The 27,085-nt window shown below is 40.6% G+C and overlaps 1 protein-coding gene and 1 long non-coding RNA gene across 2 annotated transcripts in view; one reads left to right on the top strand and one right to left on the bottom strand.

The window, feature by feature from the left end:
- KLF12 (KLF transcription factor 12) overlaps positions 1–10,053 on the top strand; it is a 277,654-nt gene extending 267,601 nt beyond the window's left edge. The window contains exon 8 of the mRNA XM_068929646.1: positions 9,604–10,053. Coding sequence (XP_068785747.1) covers positions 9,604–9,671 — 68 coding nt within the window. The 3' untranslated portion in view covers positions 9,672–10,053. The remainder of the gene's footprint in view (positions 1–9,603) is intronic.
- Positions 2,570–27,085, bottom strand: part of LOC104147463 (uncharacterized) — a 42,031-nt gene continuing 17,515 nt past the window's right edge. Inside the window, exons 3-4 of the long non-coding RNA XR_011138582.1 lie at positions 7,011–7,183; positions 2,570–2,936 (exon numbers count right to left, since the gene is read on the bottom strand). This is a non-coding gene — a long non-coding RNA (uncharacterized lncRNA). The remainder of the gene's footprint in view (positions 2,937–7,010; positions 7,184–27,085) is intronic.

Consider the following 27,085-nt stretch of genomic DNA (forward strand, 5'->3'; position numbering starts at 1 on the left):
GTGGCAGAATTGTGAGACCTGCTACATCTAGGGAAAAAGAGCTTAAGAGAGATTGTAAGGTCCTAGAACAAAAGTTTCCTGAGCAACAGTGGCACAGGAGACCTTGTTTTCCAGGTATGTTTAAAGGAGTTAGTTTAGAGTCCAACCAGTGCTGGCTGAATGAATGCTATAATGTGACTTGCCATTTATTTTTTGGAAGCTTAGGCAGGATGGAGGGGTGATGGGTAGAGCGAAGAGTTGAAGAGATGGGTCAGTACTGTCATGCATCACGTTGACAAGACATGGCAAAACCTCCTGTGATGATGGTCTTCTGGCAGATAAGGTAGGGCTCCTGTCTATTACCCTTGGGGTATTCCTACCACGCAGCTCTGGAGGGAGGGCTCATCCTTATTTTGGAAAAGGGGAGACCCGTTCCATGGTCTCTTGACTCCAAAGCTATGTAGCTCCTAGGTAGAGGTGGTGAAATGCGGAGCACGCATGACACTTGGGTGGGGGTAAGGGAGGTCTGTGGACCTACCTCCCACCAGTACTGAACAAGCTGAGACCCTGCTCCCTATCTAATACTAATCCTAGATGCACACATTGCAATGCAGTCATGCAAACATTTATTCCTTCTTCATTCAACAAGGTGAACTCACAGCTTTCTGGCAGTGGTACTAAATGAGGATTTGGGGCTAGAGGAGGCCAGGCATGACTCCTCTTGGGAGACAGGTGAACAAGGAAGCTGATACAAGTAGCTGGCTCATCAGGGTCCTATTTCGTTTCCTGCGTCAGGCCCTAAGCAACCATATGCTTATGCCACAGTGACCCCCAAACTACTTCAGAACTACTTTAGCTAGGCAGAAATAATTAACAAATTATTACCACATCCTTCAGATGTATTTTTTTATCTTTTTGTATTCATGGTTTGGAAAGCACATTACGAGCACAGCAAAGCATTATTCATTATATAGATGCAGTATCTGCCATTTAACAGACCTATTTCAAAAGTTGACGTTCACCTAGCTAGTGTTTTCTTTCATAGTAGCTTTGGCTTCCATGGTACTGTGCCAAGAAAGACGTCTTTATTTGTGCCCTTAACTATCAATGGTGTCAGCAAATTACTGGCAACAGTACACATTAGTGTCTTCATCAGAGTGAGGATTTGTGAAGTCACCACTAAATCCATCAGGGACATTACATCCTTGTAATTCATATAATTCATAGCTGACTCTGTTGTGCACATGAAAGGGATGGAGGTGTGCCAGCTAGCAAGGAATAATCATATTACTTACCTCAGCCATGATAATTTGCTTAAATAATAAAAATATGCTGGTGCAACAAGGGAAAAATTAATGCAGTGATAAACACAAAGGAGAAAAACAAGGAAGTACTGAGCAGTATATTAAACATCCATCTCTTTGGCAGCAGTATTTTCAGTTTCTGATATTTTAAGCAGATGGAAGCTTTGATCAATATTTACACTTGACACAGTCAAGAGAAACACGACAGCATTATTTGAATATGATTTTATAAGTAAAAAGATCGTGACGTTGTACGGCAGCAAAAAAGGTATATGGGCAGCAAGTTGCAGTCATTCTGTATTTTTAATTCACAGCTGATTGAATATGCCTTCATAAAAACCTAATTTTGTCAAGGAAGGAAGCTAAACTCTCTACACACCTCACAGGATATTCCTGTTCATTGGTGTAAAGAATTACTAAGATCAGGCCTCCAGTGTAGATTTCTGAATTAGTCACTGTTCATGTCAGGCTCACCTTTTCTTTAAACTTTTCCTCTGTATAAGCAAAGGACCATAGAGATGTGAATGGTAGAGCTTATCAGAAAATGAGATTTTTTTTCCCATAAAAACATTATTACTATTATTATCATTATTATTAATATTGCAAAGGCACAACTTTGTTTCCAAATTGCAAAGTTTTGCCTGAAAAGTATCATTTTCTATATGGAAGAACTGTCAAGGTGTCTTATGGGACTTTTAACTGGAGTGTTTCTGTGAGCTTCTATGAGTTTCTATGAGCACAGTGGACGGTGTCATCGCCGCTGCACTCCTGTTTCTTTCTTGCCGAAGTGTCTCATGGGCCTCCTGGCTTTTATGAATGATAAAAAATGATAAGAAATGATAGGAAACGATTGACAGGAAAATGTGGTCAAAGCAACACACCTGGCTCACAGAGGAGAGCCAGGATATAAACAAAAATTTCAGTGGGATGCCAAAGCAGTCATCTTGGGATCTAAAACCTGAATACTTTTAATTTGGAAAGTATCTGTTATTTTGTCAAAATACAGCACCAAAAAGGACTTTTTTCCCTCTTTATCTACTCTATCCCCTCAAAACTCTCTTTAGAAAACGTTCTCATTAAAAGTCAGCCTCAATGGAACGTTTTCAGTCATTTCAAACTAACACGTTTTTGGTAGAACAGACTTGAGAAACGTTTTTTTTAAAACAAACTGAAAAAGAAGCGCATTTACCAAAGACGTTTGCCATATTCATCCATCCCTAATTTATTAAATGCTGGAAAGGACTTTGCAGTCAAACAGCTCTGCTTTTCAAAATATTGCAGTTTAATTCAGAGGGAAGGGGTAAGGAGGGAGAAAGGAAGGGGAAGCCTGATTTAAGAAATCATCTCTACAAGCTACAAAAGCTGCCAGAAAAAATATTAGTCTTCTGTTAAATTATACAGTGTGATATGGAAACACTTGCATTCCTCTTCTGGTTCCTGAAATGTAATGAAAGAGAAAAACAGCGACAAAGAAACTAAACCTCAAAAGCCAAAGTCGAGGAAGGTATTCTCTGCTCCATGGTAATTTCCCAGCTTACACCAGCTCCCAGTTTGATCGCCAGTGCCAAGAGACAGTGAGCTCCACTCATTTCACTGCCACTATCCTGCGATGGATGAATCAGAGACATTGTATTACCGCCAGGAAAAGGGAACCTGTTGAAAGAGATGTGCTCTGTAACCGTGGCAGTCATCAAGAAGGTTACAAATTTTAACCACATTAGTGACTAAAGTAAAGCAAAGCAAACTGTCAGCATAAGCATATAAAGGGGAAAAATCCACAGGGAGGCAAACTACTGCAGTGATGATATTTCCATGATTATGTGAGACTGGAGAACAGTACATACCTTGTTGTGTGACATACAAAAGCAGCTATGATTTGTGCTTCTTACATTTTGGAAGATGTTTACCGGCATAGGTCATGTCATTAATGGTAAGAAAAGTTGTCTGTACTTATTGCACTAAGATTAGCAGCCCAGATGTTTCTAGTTTCTTCTCTAAACCCTGTGAAGTGCATTTCCTCCTGAAGCTTCTATTAGCCATCCAGAAGTATTAATATAACTATTCTGCAATATGTCATGGGTTACCTGGAGTACCTGAGTCACTTTGCATTCTGTATACTTTTAGGTTTTTTGAGTGTTCAGTTTGAACGTTATCATGTTAAGATGTTGCTACAGGGATTTATTACTACAAATATTTTTCTTATGACTCTTTCCCAATGCTTGTTTGACAGTGATAAAAAGCAAACTGACATATGTCCATTGTGTGGTAATGCAGTTAATCCATGCCTTGTCTCTTGAGTCCATAATCTGTAGGCTGCATTGCATAAAGGAATAGCTTTTACAATATTTCAGTTTTTATAAAGCAAACATTCATGGATTAAGGGTGCATTTCCCTATCGATACAAGTTGGCGCACCTACTTCTAGTTTCCACTGCAGAGGCCAAGAGAGATTCTGGTTCGCAAGAACATGTAGGTGTACTGACATATAGTATAACTACACTACATCCTGAGGGTTACCTGAGGCCGTCCTCAAGCCAAATCCATGCTTGACCATCTGAGAGGCCACAAGGGCAGGTGCAATGGGAGACTTCATTTGGAGGCTTTTAGTACTTTCTGTGTTCAGGCATGTCCAGCATGTTAGGAAGCTGTCAGCGTACCATGAGGAGGTCAGGCCAAACACAAGGAGGTCAGGCCAGTTACACCTGGACAGACAGACTTTTGCAGGCTGCATGTGAGGAGCTCTCTTGCACAGGAGGTGGGAAGGTCTAAAAGCCTCTTGTGCATTCGCAGCCGTGGCTGCCGATGCAGCAGCCCCTGGCCAAAGAATTCAGAGCATGCGCATCTATGACTAACTGGGGGAAAAAAAAGGCAGAATCTGTGGCATCTTTATTTAAATAAAATGACGTGGAATTGGAATTAAGTGAAATCTTGCTCCCCAAGCATGCCCCTATAGACCCATAATACATTCACTCCAGCAGCCGAAGCAAACACCAAAGCAAAGAATCATCTCCGTCTCAGGCCGGTGCTTTGGAAGCACAAGGGACATAGTGTTGAGGTCTGACACGAGCGGCTGAGAAATAACTCACTTGACGTGCTGTGTGGAAATGTGTGTGCTTATAAATAATCTCTCAACAAAAATGTGGCTTATGCCAATGAACCCATCCTTAAGACCATGTTGGATCCAAAACTGTCATGGGCCTAGTTTTTGGATTTGATTCAGATGTGGTCAGAAATACAAGTGGATGATTTCCTTCTTTGGAACTAAAATTTCTAACAGACTGTGTGTCAGTAGTGCTGAACCCAGCTGAGATCCCGTATTTCTGTGCACATTTTGTATCCTGGAACAAATGTAATCTACTCCCTCGTCCACGTCTCGAAGGTAACACATTCATACCTAAAGAACTCGTTTGTTGTAAGACTTGAAAGAAGCCCCACAATTTATGTGGTGCATAAAATACATTTATGATCTTTAACAGTTCAGTTTAAGCAACAAATAAAAAGGCAGCAACTTCCTCATAACCCAGTGTGAGTAAAGAGGGTGGAGTCCGTTTAAAAGGTGGAGGTGCTTTAGAGAGCCTTTCAGCAACCTATTCAGGAATGAGCCAGAGACAAGATCAAACCTGTTGATTTACAGGCCAAACAGTTCATAACTGTGACACATGCTGCAAGTGGGAGATTATTGCAGCAAAACAGCTATGATCTCATCATCACTGAGTAGAGGAGCTCCTTTTTCTATAAGTAGATCTAATTGCTATCTTCCCCGTCCTATATGGACTGGATGGGCTGCACTCTCTATATGGGACTCTGAGTCAAGGGGACTGCAAGCCTTTGGAGTAAGATGGGGTGATGAGAGAATATGATGCTTCATCACCAGATGAAATGTAATGTGAAGGTCATCACATGAGCCAGAGACTAGTTAATTAGTAGTGTCTTTCCCATGCTACCAATGCTCTTTCAGTGAGCTTGGAAGGCAAGGGAAGGAGGAAGTCTGGGTGTGATGTTCTGGAAGACAGTTAATTGCTACCTTAGCAGTTCTTCCTCCTGTTAGAAATACTCCTAAACCTGAGCTTCCCCATGTTCAGCAAGGGACCGAAGACTCACCACTTGGTTCAGGCTTTTTGCCAACTTGCCTCTCTGATAATTCTGACTAATAGTGAATGTGGAGTTCTTGGCATTTTAATAGCATACTGGCAAAAGTTTCTACTTATTTTTCTTTCAAAGCTGAAGTGCTTCAGGAGCTCCCAAGATGTTTGTTTCTAAAATCAGGGAATGGCACTGCTTTTTGAGTTAAGGTCTGTGAGTATCCCAAATACTCAGTATAAATAAAAAATAAATAAATAGTAATGCATCTCTCTGTACTGAGGAATACCTTTGATGCTGTAGACTGCTTTCACCACAGTAATGTCTGTCTGCCTATTGCCTGCTGCTATACCCCTTGAATATAGCTATACCCCTGATCCTGTGTCGAGTCTGTACAACTCTCAGGGCTAGCCTAGAGAACCTGAAGAACCTCCATACAAACTTGGTCCAGGGGCTGCAGGTCTTCACTCTTCAAATAAAGATAAATTAATTGTGCTTTTTTCTTAGAAGAAATTTCTTGTCAGTCAAGATGTTGACATCTGTATCTACACTGGACTAATACTTTATTCAGTAAGAATTGTTATGTGGAGGGTGGGGAGAGGAAGCAGAACAACTTTGACTTTATTCTTTTTGATGAAAAATAAACGCTGGGAAAAAGTATATATGCATGTTCACACACAAGTCAGCTTTATGTGGTTAGCATGTTCTAATCAGCATCTCTTCCACTCCTTTTCTCTGAAAAATAATTGGAGAAATATCTGCATTTCTAACTCATCGGTATTCATTTTCCATTACAAAAGTGCCACTCCTTTCATGCATTGATGCTAGTTTAAAGACAGCTATGCAGCTTGTCTGCACCAGGCCTGATGTTCAGACCAGTGTCAGTATCAAGTTTGATAATAAAATCCTACTTAGGATATAGAGTTGCAGCTCACAATAACCAGAACTTCAGTTGCACCTCAGTATTAAAAGACCCTTCTCTCTTAGTGACCTTCCACATGAGCTTTTCCTTTTGGAAGTAAAATAATTGAAAATGAGGCATATCTTTCTTTGTAATGGGGACTTAGCATTGTATAAAGGTAATCTCCTTGAGATCGTTTCCAATATCTGCTTGATTGTAAAGTTCTGTTTAAACAAACTAGCAAGCCTATCAGAAATGGTACTTACTGCAGGGCAAGAGGCTTTTGACCTTCTGTGTAATTACTCCCAGCTCACCCTTGGAAGTCTGCATTACTCTGAACTGAATTTGTGGCATTGTGTGGTGTGAAAAGGAACGGAATTGTATCCATTAGTAAATTTGTACTGGAACGCACAGTAAATGTCAAGACTCTTAATTGCACTTTCTATAATGGCTTCCAAGCTTACTAAGGAACAATCAAAAGCTATTAGTTATGACTAGGTAAACATTTTAAGGATATTCTTTTGCCAGAAGACTCTTCTGTTCTATTTGATGAGTCTTTGTACATGACTTAATGTAAAGTTATGAAAGAGTAGATGTGTTTGTGATAAAATTAATGCGGAGACTTTTATGAGAACATTCAGGCCTATGTACTTACAATTTCAAAGTTTTAACTGTAAATCTTTCTACATTTTTCCATATTTTAGCAAAGTGTTTTCTCACACCAAAGTATCTGAGATGCATTCTTACCTATCAATGTACTTTCCATGCCAAACTTTCTCCTCTTAGGTACTGCCACTTCTCCATTCAGCAGTAAGAAGTCGATCATACAAGTGATCTTCCATTTGAAGTAAAATTAGTGTTAGAGAATCCATTGTTTTCTTTTCCAGAATAACATTTTTTTCCCCAGTTCTACAGCAGTCCTGCAAAAAAAAGCTAATCAGAAACAATATAATGGAAATTCCTTCTTTTAGAAATCTCTTGACCAACATTTGACTGAAAGCTAGGCAGAAAGCAAATACTGTAGCAGCTTGCAACAGCTCCTCAAAAGTCAGTGTTATCTGACCAACAGTAACACATCATTATCCAAGACTAAGAACCTGTTCAAAGATGAAGATAAAGTAGTTGGCTGGTGCAGCTAGACTGGTTATGATACAATGCTTCTGCAGCCAGCAGCACAAAAGGGAACAATGTGCTTAACATCAGATCTAGGTCAGATCTCAGCTCACGTAACCACATGTGCATTTAAGCTGCATGGAGTGCAGGCAGCTTTCAGCAGGAGAGAGATTTGAAGTAAGTCTGGAGCAAGACTTGAAATCTTATCTGCAAAGCCCTAGTTTTGCCACGATTACCCTCAATCTTACTTACATGTTCAGAAAAAGTGCAAATGGAGCTATGTGTCATGGTACTCCGGGTTACTTATCAACTACTACTATAGCAATAAGCAGCAAAAACCCCTAAGGTAAGTAACCTATGAGGCATTACTAAGTGACTTTGTAAGTTACCCATGGTAAAGTAGCTAAATAACTTAGGAAATGCTGGCTGCTGTTACATCTGGGCACCAAAGTACAGGGTCAGACAGTTTAAACTTGATCTAATGTAGGGACTTAGTGTGCCCTGTAGTCATGTACGTCTGGAGACTTAAAGACAACCAAAAGGAAACACAGGGACAGAGATGTAGATAGAATTTAGACTGCTTTAATCTAAGCTCAAGTGCTTTAAACTCCACCATCGTACAGACCTCTTAACCCACTATTCTTAAGAACAGCTACCTTTTATTAACTGTGAAGAACAGCCTTTAGAGAATTACACAGACTTTAGTGGAAGATAAGTGTAAAATCATTAGAAGATGGTTGCATTTAACTGGTTCCTTTTCCCCCAAATGAAAGTATCCATTAAAGCTCTACTATTCATCTACGCATGGATTGCAAAATTAGAGATTATTTTAAACAGGAAAAAGACAAATATAGGAATTTTAATGTAAGGAGAGATTGCTGTGGACAGGGATTATCTGTGAAAATGGGCATACTCTTAAGAATGTAGTAAAACAGAAGTTAGAAACTTTCTGGGAAGAAATCTAGAAAGCAAGTTGTTCACAAGCAGTCTTCAAAAAGTTTACCCAACCTACAATGTCAAAAGCAGCTGATAGTCAAAAATAAAATTATTTTTACATTTCACATATCTTGATTTCAGTAAAATTTTGATACTATTTCAGATGTTAGTGTCATAGCAAACTAGAATTTGTACTGAAGAGGTATTCACGGTAAGAAATACTGGTCAAAAAGATACTACCAATGCTCATTGTCATGTTGTTTCTTCACCAAATTGGTTCTAGTTGTGGGGATTATTGATATGAAGAGGTGGACTTTAAGTAGAGAGGAGGAATGATGGAAGAAAATCACGATAAAGGAGAAGGGATAACTACCTTGACGCCACTGAAAACGGAGAAGACAGAGATAAACAGAAGCATTGTGAAATGACACCAGTGAAGACCCATTTCTTTTTCCAAAGAACTACATTGACCCATTTATTCTTCTGCCAGCAACCTATCGACACGCTATGAGACAAGCTGTCCCAGTGCCACACAATGGTGCTTTCTTCTCTTTTATGAGGTGGTGCTACATTAGAGCTGGGTTTCGCCTGGCCTATTTCAGGTAGCTGGGCTGCTTCAGGCACCCAAATGCTTGTCATTGGGTCATCTCATCCCCATGCTACCACTGTCCTGGTATTATCTCTAGTAAATGACTAAATTCTGGTGCTAAAAAAGCCATACACATCTGTGGCAGCATTTGCACCCCACACATCCTTGACAACTTATGTCCCTAAGCCATGGCTAAAACAGTTATGGACGATAAACCACTATATTATCAATGGGCAAAGCAGGTCACAGGGCAGCCTGCGAACAAAGCAGCAAGATAGTGCAAAAGGCATCAAGCCCACATCTACTTTTCTTGACACTTGGACAGCAGGAGAGGAGTGAGACAGGAGATCTACTGAGAGCAGGGTCTTTTTTGTGCATCCTTGAGATTTCATGAGCGCAGACTAGCCAGGGAGACTAGTGGGAGATGAGGGCGATTTTGCTTTAGATCAGTGCAACTATTTCGTCAGCCACAGGTCTCAAAGCTAGCATAGTCAGAATGAATGATATGAATGACAAGTGGCTTCTCAGTAAGTGTATAACATTGAGACCCTGCTGTCCTTTGGATAGCTCTCTCACCTGACTGTCTCCACAGTCGACTTGACCTTGGATACTGCTATATATGTTGAATGGTACCTCAAACCTACCCATTCTTTTTGTTTTGTTTTGTTTTGTTTTGTTTTGTTTTGTTTACTTTCACTGTAGGAGCCAAAGCCTGTCTTCTTTTGTCCCTGATTCCAGACTTCCATGAAGCATGCCCAAAGGCCTCCTGAGGAGTAATATGACTGTTCCCATAGTCTGTAATAGACCAGGCCTTTGGTGAGCTCCTGGCAGTGAGACGATACCACCACCGCTGATGTGGGAGTGAACTTCAGTTTCTTCCTGAAGAGAGGTAGTATCATCTTCACCTAATGCTGCCTTCTTCACAGCTTGCTCCTCTACCTCTAGGGACCACGGCAAACAGTAACTGGGGGAGGAGCTCAAGGAGGCCTGATGACCTGAGAAAGGAGAAAGAACTCCAGGAGACTGAAGAGGAGAGTAGGAGGGCTCTGGATCCTGTATTTACCCAACTTTGTGTGATTCCAAAGAGTAGGACATGGGTAAGACAGTTACCACACAGAATCTGTGTGTTATCTGTGTGATTCCATGCACCAGTACAGGCTGGGGGTTGACCTGCTGGTAAGTAGCTCTGCAGAGAAGGGCCTGGGAGTGCTGGTGGACAACAAGTGAAACATGAGCCAGCAGTGTGCCCTTGTGGCCAAGAAGGCCAATGGTGCATCCTGGGGTGCATTAGGCAGAGTGTTGCCAGCAGGTGGAGGGAGGTGATCCTGCCCCTCTCCTCAGCCCTGCTGAGGCCTCACCTGGAGTACTGTGTCCAGTGTTGGGCTCCCCAGTACAAGAGAGACATGGCCCTACTGGAGAGAGTCCAGCGGAAGGCTACAAAGATGATGAGGGGACTGGAGCATCTCTCCTATGAAGAAAGACTGCAAGAGCTGGGCCTGTTCAGCCTGGAGAAGAGAAGACTGAGAGGTGATCTCATCAATGTGTACAAGTACCTGAAGGGAGGGTGTCAAGAGGATGGGGCCAGTCTCTTCTCCGTGGCGCCCAGTGACAGGACAAGAGGCGATGGGCATAAACTGAAACACAGGAAGTGTTCCATCTGAACCTGAGAAAAAACTTCTTCACTGTGAGGGTGACAGAGCATTGGAACAGGTTGCCCAGAGAGGTAGTGGAATCTCCTTCCTTGGAGATATTCAAAACCTGCCTGGATGCGATCATGGGAAATATGCTCTAGAGGACCCTGCTTGAGCAGGGGGATTGGACTAGATGATCTCCAGAGGTCCCTTCCAACCTCAACCATTCTGTGATTCTGTGATTCTGGGATATTATTTAAAAAAAAAGGTGTAGTAAGATAAAAAATGTAGAAAATGCATGGGAAGGGTGGAGTGAAACAGCACCAACACGTTCCAGGAGTTAACATGGCCCAGGCACCATTCCCAACAGGTAGCTGGGTGCTGCTATCCTATTTGGGAGAGTAAGAGAGTGTAACAGGGCAGACATGAAGTGTCCCATGCCAGCTGGCATCAGTGCCATAAAATGGTTTCAGAGGTTTTTTTTGGAATTTACTAGCCTCTGAGGACTAGGGCAACTCCTAGTTGCAGCTTGATGGCCCAGGCCTTCAGCATCAAGTTTCTCTCCATATTTTTAGGAACTTAAGATCTTTCTAGTTTATCCCACTTTGCTGAAGGCTAAGGGCCTGCTAAGGGCTGGGAATCAGTGATATATGACATGCATGAAAGGCCCCACACAGTGTGAAGAAATCGCAGAACTGACAGATTTTGTTTTCTTTTCCTGTGCAATCCAGAGTTAAACTCACGAGCTACCTGTGGTTGGCAGAAAGCTACCCACAGCTCTCCCCAGGCTGGCTAAAATACAGCTTGTCAGCAAGTGATTGTGGGCAAGAAAAGTGATAAGGTGTTCAGGTCTCAGTTCATTTGTCTAAACAAATATATCTAGTACCATTAGACACATCCTAGGGTATCCAACCTGGCTGCCAGCTGCTGCTCTAGAAATTGAAGGGGTCTCCCACAGGGGTCTCCAGTTTCATAGCTGTCAATTCCACATGGGCCATCTGCTTGCCAATATTTAAAACACTGACTGAGTCTTGTGGGATATTGTATCTGGAGTAGGTGGAAAGTTGCCATCCTGAGAAGACCACTGAGGATGAAGACCTTGATGTTGAGAAGGCTTATTGCCAGAGGTATGGAACAATTAACCAACTGTATTACAACCAAGTCCAAGTATATAATCTGGGAGAGATGTCTTTCTATACTTTGGATGCCTAGCTTCGGGCACACAAGTTGCAGTTAAAGAGTCTAATAACTGCGTTGTCACAAGCATTACCAACACAGTAATGTGCTTTCATTTAGCAGAGCTGGTGAAGTTCTGTGGAAATAAGCCAGTGAGATCTAGCTGGCTTTAGAAGCACCAGCTTTAGAAGGTCCTTTTTGTTTTTTTTTCTAATGGTGAAATTGTAGTTTTGGAAATCCTTACAGCGAAGAGCGATCACACTGTCTTGCAAAGAGCCTGAAAAGCAAACAGAGATTTAAAAATGACTCAGCGAAGAACGTAAGAATGGCCAGACTAAACAGCCCTCATGGTCATCTGATTTTCTCCTTCCAGCAGCGGCGGCACAAGAATATGCGGGTAGGTCAAGCACACAATGATACTCCCCTCAGTATTTAAAAGCTTTGGTTAAGACTCACTGTTATTACTATATTAGTATCTAAAATTACCTTAAAGGACTTTCAGATAGTCCATATTTAACTTTAAGCACATGGGCTCTTTAGCGCAGCAGGGGGTCGGTTACGTGGAACCACAGCGATGCCTGAGCCAAGGGAGTTCCTGAAGCAGTATGCCTGAGCATCCAGTGTCACTGAGATGCCATGGGGAAATTCCTGTGGTTCTTGTGACAGTCTTTCTTAGTAGCTGTTGTGGAGAGGCAGAATGCTCCAGTAGGGGAAATCTTTCCTCTCAGAAAAGCAGCCATTCCAGCAATCAAAGGTGGCATTTCCGGAAGTCCTCACCCTTGCTTAAGTTGCTTTCATTAGAGCCAGCAGGAGTTTTACTGCTGACATCTGTGAGATCAGCATTAGGCCAGCTCTCTATAAACTGATTGAAAGTAACTGTGCAATGTTATATAGCAAAAACAAAAGATCTTCAAATATGTCATGTTTTTTTCCCTGCAAACAGCTGGAGCAGAAAGGGATTAACAGTTGGTTGTGTACCTAATCATTGGTTTTGAATTCACTGTACTACCTGGGTGAGCTCGTGAATAAGAGGAGAAGCTATAAAAACAAATAGGTCCTATACTCACACACAAGGTAATACCAGAGGGGACTGTCACTTGAAACACTAAGCTAAATAATTAAAAAATGGGGATTTTATTTATTTGAGCATAGCAGGATAAACAAAGTGGAGAATAGATTGTGCTGATGCTCAAAATTGCATCACAGGAACAATAATCAGCCTTTTAATTACTTTCCTCTGTAGTCAGCTTAGATCAATATCAGCTTCTCTATTTGTTTTATTTGAATCCTATTAGTTTTCTTTTTTTGAGGGAGGACATTGCGTGACTGTGCAGGTACAGGAATGGAGAAAAGTTCTTAAGGGTTTGACAGGTGAATGTTGAACGCCTGTTGGAAGTTGTACATATGCACCTACCCCCGCAGTGTTTCATGAAAAAAAAAGGAGATTTATGATGTATACATTTTTGACAGGACAACAAAAAAATAGGACCTGAATAAATGAATGCTGGACTTGTTTCCACCTGCAAAGTGGGCCTCCCTAGACTGAGCAAACTGGAAGTGACTCATAAGCACAGTCAAGGAATAATGAGGTTCTTAGGAGAATTGCCTATCTAATAAGCAAGGATCTGGACTTGACAATCCAGGCCTGCATTCCTAAAATAGGCTTTATATACCAATGTCAAGAGTGTGAAAACAGTAAAAAGAGAAAAACCCAAATGATGTCTTAGTGTAGGCCTCTTCTCTGTCCCCATCAGCTATTTCCCCCCTCCAATCTGGCAGCAGCATTCAATACACTGGAAAAATCTACTGTGTGTTCCCTTTTCCTAAGTATTGAGCATATTTAATTGAAAGACCAAGTTCTCCTCCTGGTGACACACTTAATATCCTGTTCGTGTTAGTGACTTCGACCCAGCTGTAACCTTTCCCCACCAAAAGGACAGAGAAGTCCAAAATAGGACTGAGATGAACTTTAGGTACATCTGATCCAAAAAATAAACAAACAAAATCCCACACCTGCTCAACCTAAACTTGCTAAGCTCACTAAACTTGCTGAACTTACTTCCCATTTGACCTGAAAGCTCCCTCGGCATCAGCATGCCTGAGCAAGCCCTGAAGCACTTGTCTGAGCAGTTTTGGGGCTCAGCTCTGGTCTACAATGCGCTGGGGTGCAGGAGTTGACAGAGCAGCATGGCCCAGTGGAGAGATTTCAATGTGCGTGGCCACAGGCATGTCCAAGACCCATATTGTACTCATTTTCACACCCCCTAGATGAGCATCTACAAAATTGGGTGGACTGAATCCTAGATCCTGGTGCCTGCAGTTGAGGCCTGCAAGAACTCCACTTGGAAGCGTTTAAGACCTCTGCTAGATCTGGCCCTTTGTGCCGCTGTAAATTCATTGAATATTTTATTTATTTGAGCTATAACAGGGATATCCATCTAGAAAGTGTTGGGTTTAGGTAACTGGTCCATGCAGACAATTTATTCTGACAGCTACAAGCAAATGAAATGAGAAAAATGTCAAGACTTACTTTCTGCTCTAGTAAAATAAGTTAGCAGTACTGTATGCAGATGACCCATTTTGCAACACCATATGCAAAATGCTATTTCTTATGTAGGATTACTGGCTGGAGAACAAGTGCAACAGGAAAAACAGCAATCTAAACAGTTCTATTTTACTACATTTATTTGGGCAAACACACAGAAAAGTCTGGCAAGCTTTACATCTCAGAGAAATTCTCAAGCTGAGGGCCAGAGAGCCAAGATTTCATTAGCTGTTATGCTGAAAGAGTTGTTGCTACGCTGAAAAAAGTTGGAAACCCACATCCAAATATTGAAGATGAATTTGTACTTAATATTACAATCCTCCACTGGCAGAGAGAGAATGAATTGAGTGATGTAATAACTATTTTCCATCTCATAGTTCTGCTATGCTCTATATTTTCTTTAATAGTTATTGTGATTTCTTTTAATGACTTGGAGAGTGCCTCAAGCTTTGGCAGAGAAAGACCTTTATTATTAGCTGTATTATTAATTATAATAATTGCATATTTCAATAAATACTTTTTACTATGTATATTTTGCTGTTCCTCCATGAAATGTCCAGCAGTTCCTGTTTTAAACTTGGTGAAAAATTGCTCAAGACTATGTCTTTTCCCAGGGTTTCGACCAAGTCTTGAATGTACAGTAGTACACAAAACGCAAGTCAGATTTTGCTTCAAAACTCAAGACTTGCCCAAAAGATAGAGCTTCTGTTCCTCAGGGATTTCAGTTTTTTTCCCTCTGAAATACTGTGTTCTGAATCAGGTCTAACTACAATGCATGTTTTTTTGAAACTTCCTGCAAACTGGAAATTCCAAGAGAATAATTAAATAAATTAATATTTATTTAACACATTATTAAACTAATTAAATAATTCAATAAATTAAATCATATATCAAAAATAAAAAGGTAGTGAGAAGTCTGGGTTTTCACTTACTACACTTTTTCTTCTTCCTCTGATCCTGTATGAACAAATGCAGAAGTGTTGTTACAGTCTTCTCAAATAGGTCAGATACAGCTTTGGAGACTGGAGTCTTATTCTGCTGAGCTAAAGGGCAAAAGAATTATCTTCTGCTTTTCTACAGACAGCAAAACAAATCTCTTAAGTTTCTGAGATGACAATTAGGTAAGAGAGCAAAAGAATTATCTTCTGCTTTTCTACAGACAGCAAAACAAATCTCTTAAGTTTCTGAGATGACAATTAGGTAAGAGAGCAGAAGGGGAAGTTGTAAATATTGTAAAAGACAGAAGATGCCCACGCAAGTATCCAAATCCTACTGGCAGTGAGACTTGCTTTGTACAGCTCTGGTAGTATGTTTAGAGCTTTTGATTGTGAATAGATATTTGCCACATAAGACCTAAAAGAAGTAAATTAATGTAAACATTATTAAACATGAACTGCAAATGTAATAACTCCCTTCTGTTTTATCCTATGAAATAAAAGAAGAAGAAACTGTGCTTAATTAGGGCCTGAGTCTTCATTCTTCTTATGTGTAATCATAAGAAACAACAGAAAATATTTTTTCTGATTCTTTGCTGAATTGTAATACTGTATTCAATAAAACGTATGCCTTACATGCCTCTTATAGGAAGATGCGTAACATGATTCAGAAAACGCACAGAAGAGACATCATTCTAAGGATGAAATATTCCCATCTGAGACAATAGAGTTGAAGACAAGAAAACAAATATTCATGAAAAGAAAAATCCCTAGGTCAGGTAAGATCAGCTATATGCAGATGATGAAGTTGTGAATAGTGTACTAGGGTGGTTAGATGTGCTCAACAGCTGTTTTTCTTCTGTATTTGGAAAGAAGCTGGAAGCTGTGTCCATACGACGTTGTGCATGGAACAGAAAAGTTACCATCTGTAACTACAGAGGAGGGAGGGCAGCATCTGTTGGATAACTTGCGTCCAAAAGTCATAAAAAAAAATAGCCAAGGAGGTCTTTGAAGGCTTATGGCTAATTTTTAGCAAAGCTTGGAAAACTGAAGAAATTCCCGAGGACTGGAAAACTCTCGGTACTGGTTTGATGTTTGAAAATGATGGAAGGAATAACACAGGTGTCTATCAGATGATTGTCTTGACAGTATAGGGTAAAAATACTGGAGCATGGGTTTTGGACTATAGAAAAAAGAATTAAAAGCTTTTAGTATTTTTATTGGAAGGTAGGTTTTGTTTGTTATTTTCTGTTCTAAAGCTGGCAGGCAACGATAACTATACTGATGTCTCATATTTGGATTTCTCCAAGGCATTTGACTTACTATTTGACTAACATTTTGACTAAGAAACATTAATTCTATAAAATTAAGGCAGCACAACACACAACAAACATGTCATGACGTTGCTCCTAGACAGATCTCAAGCAGTTGTGTAAAAGGAAACGGCACAGAACAGATATACTTCTAGCACTGCATCTTAACCTGGCACTAGTCAGTATTTTCATTAAGAGCATAGATGATCATATAAAGTCTTTTCAAGTAGTGTTCTTAGGTGACACAAAGTTTGTTAGGTTAAAAAAATAAAGAAAGAAACAAGATAACAGCGGCATCAGAATAATTGCTGAAATAGTCACAATAAAATGTGTTTTAGTACAGGTATACTCAAGACAGTACCTCTAGAAACAAAGGCATAAGGAAACAATTTCTTCTTTTTACGCTGGCTATACCCTGTCCTCTGTTAGACCCTTAACAGAGCCTAGCTCTCCTGGATGCTTTTGACAGTCCATGGGGAGAGATAGACGTCTCTAGCGGGCCTTTGAAAACACAGTCGAGTCAAACTGGAGATGCCAGTGTTTATTTCTCCTTTGATTATAAGTCCCACCTTTTAGTCTTATCAAGGTCTAAAGTTAGATGAGATTAATCTCGACCACTGTACATGGCTTAAAGAAAGATTCGACCATTACCTTAGAAAATTTTGAACTCAGAGTACCATAGTGACAAAACAGCTTCTCTGATCCTGGGATATAAAAAGAATAGTGTCCCCTAAAGACTTGGAAATGCCCTGCCCATCCACATGGTGTTAACATGACAGCTACCGTGATACCAAGCCTGCTGTAATGTCCGCTCTTCAAGAAGGATGTGGAAATACCAGTGTGACAGTAAGTGCGGCCTTAAAATTGATCCAAGGACTGGGAAACAAACCTTTCCTCAGGCTTAAGATGTGCCACTTTCTAAATCACTGAAGACAAGAGGAGAGGTCATATCACACAAACTAGTAGGTGTGGTGAGAACTGATAGTGGGACACTTTCCAGTCTTGTTGGCAAAAGCTTAACAAGAGCTAATGGCTTGAAGTTCAAGTTTGGTAAGGTTGACCTTGAAATTACATGCATTTTCCTGGCAGTAAGGGTAGTTAAGCAATAGATTATCTTAACGAGGACAGCAGTGCATTTTGAATCTCTTAAATAAGGTCAACAATATTTCTAGATGATGTGCTGTAATCCACAAACTGGATTCAAGTTTGTGGGTTAGTTTGGTGACTTCTTGAGGCCCTGAAATAAGCAGATCTGTGAAATGTGTTTTTTATTCTCCTCTTTTCTGAGCCATGGTTTAAAACAGGAAACCAGGCATTTACCTCAACATGCTGTTAACATCTGCATTATGACAGACACTTGTAATGTATCTCATACGTCAGTCACATCTTTAGTAGGTTACCGCAAAGGATTTCCAACTCCTTCTTTGTCCAGATATAATGGTGTGCTTACTTACTTTTTCCTTGCCCTGAATCACTCCAGTTTTGCCCCAGCTGGAGGAAGGATGTCCGTCAGTGTTCTCAGCTGGAACGGATGCGTTGCTCACACATTCAGGAGTGAACTGATCACCAGATTGAATTCAGAGCAGACGCGAGAAAGGTTTTACTGCTCTTTACCTGCAGCATTTATAATTCTATTTGATTCATGCCTAGCACATTTTATTTTCCTTAAATACGTGCTTATTTGGGAAAGGACATAAGGAACCAGGTCTTTAATAAGAATAACTTGAACCAAATTGCCAACAAATTAGTACCATCATTCTGCCATCGTCTTCTGCTATGCTGTCTGCCAGCTATTTCCAATTAAAAATATTTTATAGTCAACAAGTGATGAGGAACTGGAAGCCCTCAGACAGTGCACAGCTGCACTCTGTCTCTAATATAGGCCTGTCATGCTATGCTGTTTCAGCCATACAAAGCTGAATAAGGAATAGAGACCCACGGAAGGAAAGAAAAAATAAATGAATTAATTCATGTAGCTTCTTTAGAGAGCAAACTCTTCACTTTCCTGATGCTGGAGTCCTTTGAATGTCGCTTTAGTAAACATATACTATAATTATGAATGATTTTGGCTCAACACTTTTTTGTGAGGTAGTGTCGTGTGTAGTGGTTATTATACATTAGCAATCATAACAAAGGAAAACACTTTATTTGTCATGTTATGTTACCCGCAATCTGTAGCTGAACATTAGTTCATCTCAGCCACTCTGATGCACCTTGAACTGTTTGAATTACTATGCGAATGAGCTTGACTGAGTATTTTGGAAGCCCCAAAAGACACGCTCTCTGAACTCATACCTTTAAATACTTGCCCCTGGGCATCTAATTGTTGCATTGTTTGAAACTTATATGCTTTATTCCTACAGAGTGGGTCAGATCTGAAAATCAGAAGAGCATTTACGCAGCACAAAGATTAAGAGGTTTAATACAGGTCTCCCCTGACTCTCATAATAATATTTACTTCACTTTCAGTGGCACTGGGCAAGAAGTTGGCAGCAGTGAAAAGGCCAGCTCCACTTGACTGAATTTCTGAAGTAATGGAAATTTTATTTTCAAAGTCTGGTCTTGGGATGGGTCCAGCCAGACTTTCAGAACAACACAGGCAGGGAATTATTGAGGGAGAGCGATATTTGCTGGAGTGAAAGAGCAGAGCTCTGCGGAAGCCAGCTGAGCTCCAGCAGTCTGTGTCACCGGGGGAGCTGGTCAGAGGACTGAAGAGGAGGTACTTCTGAGAGCCACCGGCCACCTTTTTGTATAGGTAGTTTATTAAGTTTTATCTTTCATAAACTGTGTCAATTCACTTTAATTACATTGCTTCTCTCTAATTATTTATTAATAGAGTCATGTCCACCTGCCTGATTATTTTGCCTGGTATTGACATCAGAATAGCAGGTCTATAATTACTCAGATAACTCCATTAACCCATTTGAAGCCTTAACAGAGTGCTTGGGGGAAAGGAGGGGAGCTTGTTATTATTTCTGTTGCTCTTAAAGAGCAGCAGGTGTTTCAGATTGCTCCTCAACTTTCATTTTGCTATTATTTGTTTCAAGTGATCTAGTTCTGCAAATTAAGAAATGCCATTTGCTATCTTTCTTAATTATTGAGATGGTAGGAAGCATTTCATCCTCAGAAGGTGGTATGATTAGGTAATGGAAGAATAGGATTTATTGTCTTGTCCTGGGTTTTCTGTGTTTCGAATTTATCTGAGAAAGGTGTTCAACCACTCCTAGTAATGTACAGTTGTTCCACCAGCAGATCTACTAAAAAGCTAGATGTCTTAATCACTTCCCCTCTTTTTTATTTTTAATCTATATAAAGCTCAGTGTTTGTCTAAGGTGCAAGGATATCAACAGTTCAAAGGTAATGGGTCAGTGTTAGTCTTCACATGTGTGACAGTGCACAAGGAGTACTCTGAAGCGAGGGCAGATCATCTCAAGACTGTATTCAGAACTTGAGCTTCTTTTCTTTTTTATAATGTGTTAAAATTAATTTGTATTTCAGCTTCAGACTTCCAAAATGGCTGGGTTTAGCCACAGTACTTACCGCCTTTTATTTATCATTGCCAATCATTAGCAAATGTCACCTGTCATATTTTTCCATTGCTGCATTATGACATGCATTTCTGCCTGTCAATGGCTGTGAAGTGCCCCTGTTCTCCCCTGAACTGTTGAGACAGCTGGCTGGGCCATCCAAAATGTCAATTATCTCCCATGTTTGGCAGATGGGCAAGACTTTTTCCAGAAGACCATTCTGACAGAGTCTTACCGAAACTGTCGTATCCTCCCCACCTCACCCTCATCCGTACTCCATTTTCTTCTGTCAGAGGCCTTTGCTATGTATTTTGATAATTGCTTTCCGCAACTTATCATACCACTCATATTCTTAGTGATGAATTGTGAAATGTAACAGATGGGATTGCAAAGCCTCAAAAGACCAGGAAGTAGACATTTTCCATGGTTTCCATATAATCATGCAGGGATGTTAGTGGCATGAGAAATTGCTTGAGACTTGCAAATCCTTCAAGAACACCTGCAAAAAGGGTATTTATTTTTTGTTTAAAAAAGTAACACGAGCCTCTACAACTGTTACCCATATTGGGCTGTAAATTCAACCCTTTGATTTTAAAAAATGACCTTAGGGAGAATTGGCCACCATAAAAATTTTGAGCTGTATGGAGCACAAACTTGAAATAAAAGTAATCTAAAATAAAAGTCACTGATGATTTTTCATTACTTTTCATATCCAAGTGAGAAAACACAACCAAGTCTTGCCACTTTTCATTATTACACCTGTGCTTACAGAGGTGCCAGTTTTGTACCTCTTCTTTGCCATGCTCCAGTAATGATCAGTGTGACTAACAGTACAGAAATTTCACCTTCTTGAGCAGCCTTGAAATCACCCCAAGGGTTCCTTTGCCCCAGCTTTTAGTGGTGTGCATGGCATCCATGCTGCACTTAATTGTGTAAAATATTTTTGGTATAGAGGGAAAGTATAGACATTTGAGACTAGTTTAAGAAACTCATTAGAATAATATCCAATTCCTATTTTTAAAAGAAATGTTTACCTGAGGCTCCTGGCCAAATGCCAATCCCACTAATTATATTTTACCAAAATTAATTGTCAGCTGCAGTTTTACTTGAACAGAATATAACCTTTTGGTTCTTGCTCCACTTTGGTAGGTAACGTTACTTCGAGCTGTTAACAGTAGCTACATTTCACTGAGAGGCATAAATCAGGGAAGATTTTGCAGGGAAGTGCGGACCAGGATGCTTCAGACCTTGGTCACATCTGGATCTGATATTTGAGCTGTTTTGTGGGTAAACAAGCAAGACAGATTCTGTAAGGACTAACTCTGGATACGATGATTAGTGTATTCGGTGGGTTAAGTCCTCAGTCCCGAATCCTGTTTTACTAAGCAGATTCTGGGGCCTATGTAGTTTCTGCTTAGGACCTGGTCCTGCTAGTAGTTCCACGCGGAATCAATTTTATCTACATGTCAGTTCCTATTAGCTAAATGAGGTTAATCACATGATTGAAGTTACACCTAGGCTTGTGGTATGGGCTTCTATGTTTCTAAAGGGACTTGGGATGCATTTATCATATTCTAGTTTTTGAATGTAACCAGTGTAAAAGGTAGTGCTATTCAGCAATGTTTTAATGCCTAAACGATCTCTTAGAAGCAGCCTGTTTTGACTTTTTTCCATTGCAGAAAACAGTTTTTATTATAATTTCTGAAGACCAGACCTAAACATATATTTAATTTCACTTACAAGTTTCCGAACACTATAAAACTGTAGAAAATTCACTAAGAAGATATTTATTTTCACACACTGGCTGTATAACACAAATATTTTGTCACCATTAACATTCCACGGCAGCATGATAGTGCTGGGCATTGTCTAATATAACCTATGTTACCTGCAGTCCAGGATTGTGCTAGCATGTCACCTATAATTTCTGAACTCAGAGGCTGTTAGGCTGTTTCTCACCAGCTTAGAGCAGGGGTGGAGTACGGCCATTCTGCCTGTACCTACCTGGGGAGAAATGCCTCCAGACCTCCCATAACCAAAAGGGAGTGTCTTCTTCCAAAATATATCCTTTACCATAACTTTCAAATACTGTGATAAAATCCAAATTCCAAAAAATTGTGATGTGAGAGATTACAGCCTTATCGAGGGGCTTGTTCACCCCCCTTTACAGCAACACTCATTTTATCTCGGTCCTCCTTCCCTTAAAGACTACCATCACAGAATCTCGTTTCTCACTTCCACCCCTCAGGCTGTTTGCTGGGTAGCATCAAACAGGACTGTCTTGCTCCTGCATCTTCTAGCTCACCTTTTTAGTACCTGAAATGTCAATTCTCTGTTTTTCAAATCCTCTTCTTTTGCAGATCACCTATTACTCATCAGTTTGTCAGCGGCATTTTTCCTCCTGCCGTGCCAGCCACACACTCTGCCTTGATAGTCCGTTATGCCCTTGCATTGCAAGCACAGAAGAATATGTTCTTCTCTTCACTTTCATGCCTGCTGCTAATGTCCCCTCTCTTGCCCCTCTCTTTCTTTGCTGTTGACAGGTACTGCTCTCAGAGGGCACTTCCAGTCCTCTGTTACTCCTGGCAGTAATACAAAGGCCCACGGTATAGTGTATGTAAACTAAAGTTTGGCAGATGTACTAGGCCTCGGGAGAAGTAGCCTTTGCCGCTTCTCTGCCGATGGTCCTGGCAAGTCAACCTTCATTTTGTGTCTTTATTTCTTTATATTGAGGCTAATGACATTTTATGTTTGTTCTGATTTTTGAGCTCTGCAGCCTTTTGCCTGGACTTCACACAGAATGGTGACAAATGCCAGCAAGTCCTCGGACAGCCTACCTCTGTGGGGTTCCTCCTCCCACCTGCTTGCTTTAGATGGGGTTGAGAGCTGTGAAGGAGCTCTTCCCCATGCCAGGGCCATGTCTTTGTTCCCTGTAATGAGCAGAGTGAGATGGACTTTTGCCTATTACAAATACAAAACACTAGCTGAGGAGTCTCTTTCAAATAAACGTTCTCTGCTGGTCTCACCACTTGGATGTATGTCTGCAAGGATCTGGCTACCTTGCTCAGCTGCTAACTGGCAATACCAGATAATTTTTAGTATGCTAGCTCTTTTCTCCGGTACAGATGCTAGTGTATTCTCAGATGCCCTTTCTAAGAATTGCCACTTCTAGAGGAGAACGTGTCTGCAAATGACATTTCCAGAGCAGTGAAACAATGCCATTCCTAGAAAGACCTTGCAAAGAGGGTATGAAAGTGTCAATGTCAGAAGTGAAAATTACTTTTTAGTCCTTATTTGTCCATTCATTTTGGTCCTGTTTCTCAGTGTACAGTTTTCCCCAATATGAATCTCAGTAATTGCTGTAGCCTGATTTTCAGGCTAATAATTTATTTTTGCCAGATGCTGCCCATTCTTACTATTCATAAGACGGGAGTTCAGCATGAATAGAGAAGATATCTAGAAAATGCTGCAACGTGCAACTGCCTAAAGTCACGTAGTCATATCCATACTTCACTAAACCTAACGTCCAATCTCTATTATTTTTCAAAACACTGTGGCAATGATAACATGTCCTTTACATATACAGGCATGCAATGATTTTGACATACCTGATAGATAAATGAGCACAATTAATTCTTCTGAAGGTGAATGATTCATTTTCCTTAACTACTACAGCTCTATTTACCTCTCCAGCAGAAGCCAGAATTTGGAGACTTTGTAGATCTCTACTGTAAACAGAAGAAGAATCAAAAAGAGTATCAGGAAGTGCCCAGGGACCTGAATGACTTCCTCAGCATTTAGCACTCTCTCCTTGAGCATTTATCTCACTGTAGCGGCAGATAGTTCATCCTGAGTCAGTGCAGAGGACCTTGATCAGCAGCTGAACTAGGGCAAGACGAGGTTAAAGAAGCTAGTACCAGTCTTATAAAAAATATCACCCTTGCTTCCTGACATGCACAAGATGCAGAAACATCCTTGGAGTTTGTTTGTTTGGTTGGTTTTTTTGGTATTATCTCTTGAGAGGTCACCAGTGCTGCTCTAGTTCATCTTTCCTCTGATCATATGATCAGTGGGGTCAGAGAATTAAGGTAAAAGGTTGTCAAAGGAGCAAGGGAGGACAGGTAGCATCACCCATTCAACTCTTGCCTGCATAAATCCATTCTGCAAGTCTGCTAAATTACCGCTACTTTAAAAAATGTTTCTATTCTGCAAGAGGACTGAGAAAAGACAGCACTGGTGATTCCCAAAGTGACCTACAAAGTCTCCAAATGAAACCACTTTGTTTTTTTTCCCCTGATCTTCCAGTAGTCAGAATCTGGTTAACAGTTAGGAGTAGGATAAAAGCATCCAAAACTCTGCTTAGTTTAGGTCATTATTGCCTAAACCCTGGTTTGATCCCAGATAAAGGTTCAGCTTGCCTGCTTTCCATGACTGCTTAATCCTGTATGTGCTTAAGTTCATTAGATTCCTCCCTAATTAACCTGAAAGGTCCCCAGGCATTTAGGTTTAGCCACCCACATGTGGTCAGGAGCATCTGTTCCTGGTAAATGACTGCTTATTTCTACATTTTGGTAAACCAGCACCTGTATGCCATTGGAGAAGGTTCAAGGCTTGCTTCTGGTAAAAATAATAGTCAGCTGCACCGGTGATAGTTGTTCTTGCTGTTCTACATAAAAGTCAAGTAGTTTCACCTCCTTCCAAGACCTATTTCTCCACAGAAGGAGGAAACCTCAGTTTTAGGCTTCAAAGAAGATTTAGGCTTTTCAAGTAAGTGCCCTAAACTTGCAGACAATGAGATATCTTGGTTGAGCCCCATGTCTGTTTTTCTACTTATATATTGAAGCGAAGTTACTACAAAATCAGGCATGCACGAGTCTTAGAGCCATGAAAGCAGCTAAGTCAGAGCCTAGTTCTAGGCTTGAGATGCAGCTGCTCAGCTGAAACTGTCAGAATTTTGTTCTTGAATTTTTAGGAATTCCTGTGCCTTTCCAAGTAAGACTTTGTTCTTCATCCAGTGAATGTCTAATGTGACAAGCACAAGCATCCAAACATTCCAACTGGAAGTCCAGCTTGGCAGCACATATGTTGCTTTTAACCATACGGAGTGCCACTTTTACAGAAAGTTATCTGCACAGGCACTCTGCACAGGGGGGCCAGGGTTCACAACTGGTAATGCTGTCACTGTGCTACCAGTGATGATAATATCCTTCCTCTTTCTTCCTGGAGTTTTGGGGAAAAAGCACAGCAAATATAATCAATAAAGAAGGCAGAGAGACTCTTCAGTATGCAAGTAATTTGAGCAATAAATTTCAGGCAACTCTCGGTTATCTGCACATGTTGTATCCAGATTGAGGATTACTTAGGTCAAGGACACAGGGTCATATAAGCTGACTCAAGTTTGGGTGTGGCATCATTTACTAGCTCGGAAACAGCATTGCCTGAACGTGGATATGCTGCTTCTTAGAGATAGCTCAAACTCGGAAGCTGTGTCCTACAGTCCAAGCTAACAAAACCTGCTGAGCCTGAACTAATTCAGGGTAGAACCAGCTCAGCTGCTCCTACTTCATATTCTTGGGATTCAAAGAAGTGTGAAATAAGATGCAGTGACACCCACTACACAATCAGCTCAGACCTAACAGGGTTTATTTTTGCCTGATCTCAGCTACCTCCACATTCCGGTTATCCTGTAGCCCATTTAAGAACCTCCCCTGGACCACAGGGTGCTGGAAAATGTGGATACAGAAACACCAGAAAGGTTCTCTAGTAGCCCTCTTGGGATGAGCTTGTGTTTTGGCTCATAAGTCTTGATGGACCCAAGCAGAGTAAGGCTGGACATTAGCGCCATGTATTCCATAACTTAGGTCTTGGGTTAGCCAAGTTTTTCTTTTATCCTTGCTAGCCCAAACAATGAGAAGCTGATGGTGTGATTTTTTACAAAGTCATATTTGAGGTAGTCTTCAAATTAATGCTTCTACTGCTGTTGCACATCATGTTAAAAAAATAAACTCTAACTTAAGGAGCAACTGCTCCCAGAACAGGCTGAAACTTGCAGCTTCACACCAGAGGGAGCCATTTGTGGAGGGTCTTTGTTTTTGAGCATGCCCCGACTCTGGAATTTTGACAGCAAGAAAGATTACTGGGTCCTTAGAGCCATTTAAAAGCAGCCTGAAAAAAAAAAAAAGAAAATCTTAATTTGCACAGTCTCACAGTTGGGAAGCCCTTAGCTGACTTCTTCAGGGTAATTTTCGCTTTTTTTTTAAGTACATTTCTTTGAAGTGTTTTGCATGAAAGTGCTAGTGCATATTTGGGGAAGTGATATTGTCCCTGTGTGTTTTCTCCCAATGTAACTATAAATTTCTATCCAAATATGCTCAGAAGCTGTTTGCTGTCAGAACATGAAATCGACTAGCAGATAAGCATGCATAAAGGTGGTTATTTCCATAGAGAAATCAAAGGCATAGAACAAATTAACAACATTCTTTGAGTTTTAAACACAGACAGCTATATGGGTGGCAGGATAGGTGGTTTTGCTTTTTAAAGTGTATTATTTCCTTAATTACGAGCTTGAGTTTTATATGTCCCCACCATGAATTTGCATCTGAGCACTGATGTTCTTATCAGGCTTTTATTACATTTCCTTCATGAAATTCTATCTCATATCTCAAATTGTGTTAGATCTTTAGCTGTAATTGACTAAAAGTTAGGCAGGCAGCATAAAATAAGTCATCTACATACCTTGATAGCCCATGGAGACAGAGAAACACTTCCCAAAGGTCATCATCCCATTACTCTTAAATACCAGTCTTCAAATGGAAAGAATTGAAAGCACTTACCTGATGACTGCAGGGGGAGTCAAGGCTTAGATGAAAGGCATAACTTTTAGATGGCTAAAATTAATTATATTAAATGCTGTCCAAAAAGCACGTAAGGTATCTAACTGAGACTAGGTTTAGATTAGCAGTTCCCCACAGCAGTAGTAGATCAGTGGTTCACAGCAAAGGCCTTACATTCACACATACTTCAGACTATCTTAAGCCTGGTCCTCTGGACTGAATGT

Source organism: Struthio camelus, chromosome 1 (genome assembly GCF_040807025.1).
Source record: "Struthio camelus isolate bStrCam1 chromosome 1, bStrCam1.hap1, whole genome shotgun sequence".
NCBI classification, from domain to species: Eukaryota; Metazoa; Chordata; class Aves; order Struthioniformes; family Struthionidae; genus Struthio; species Struthio camelus.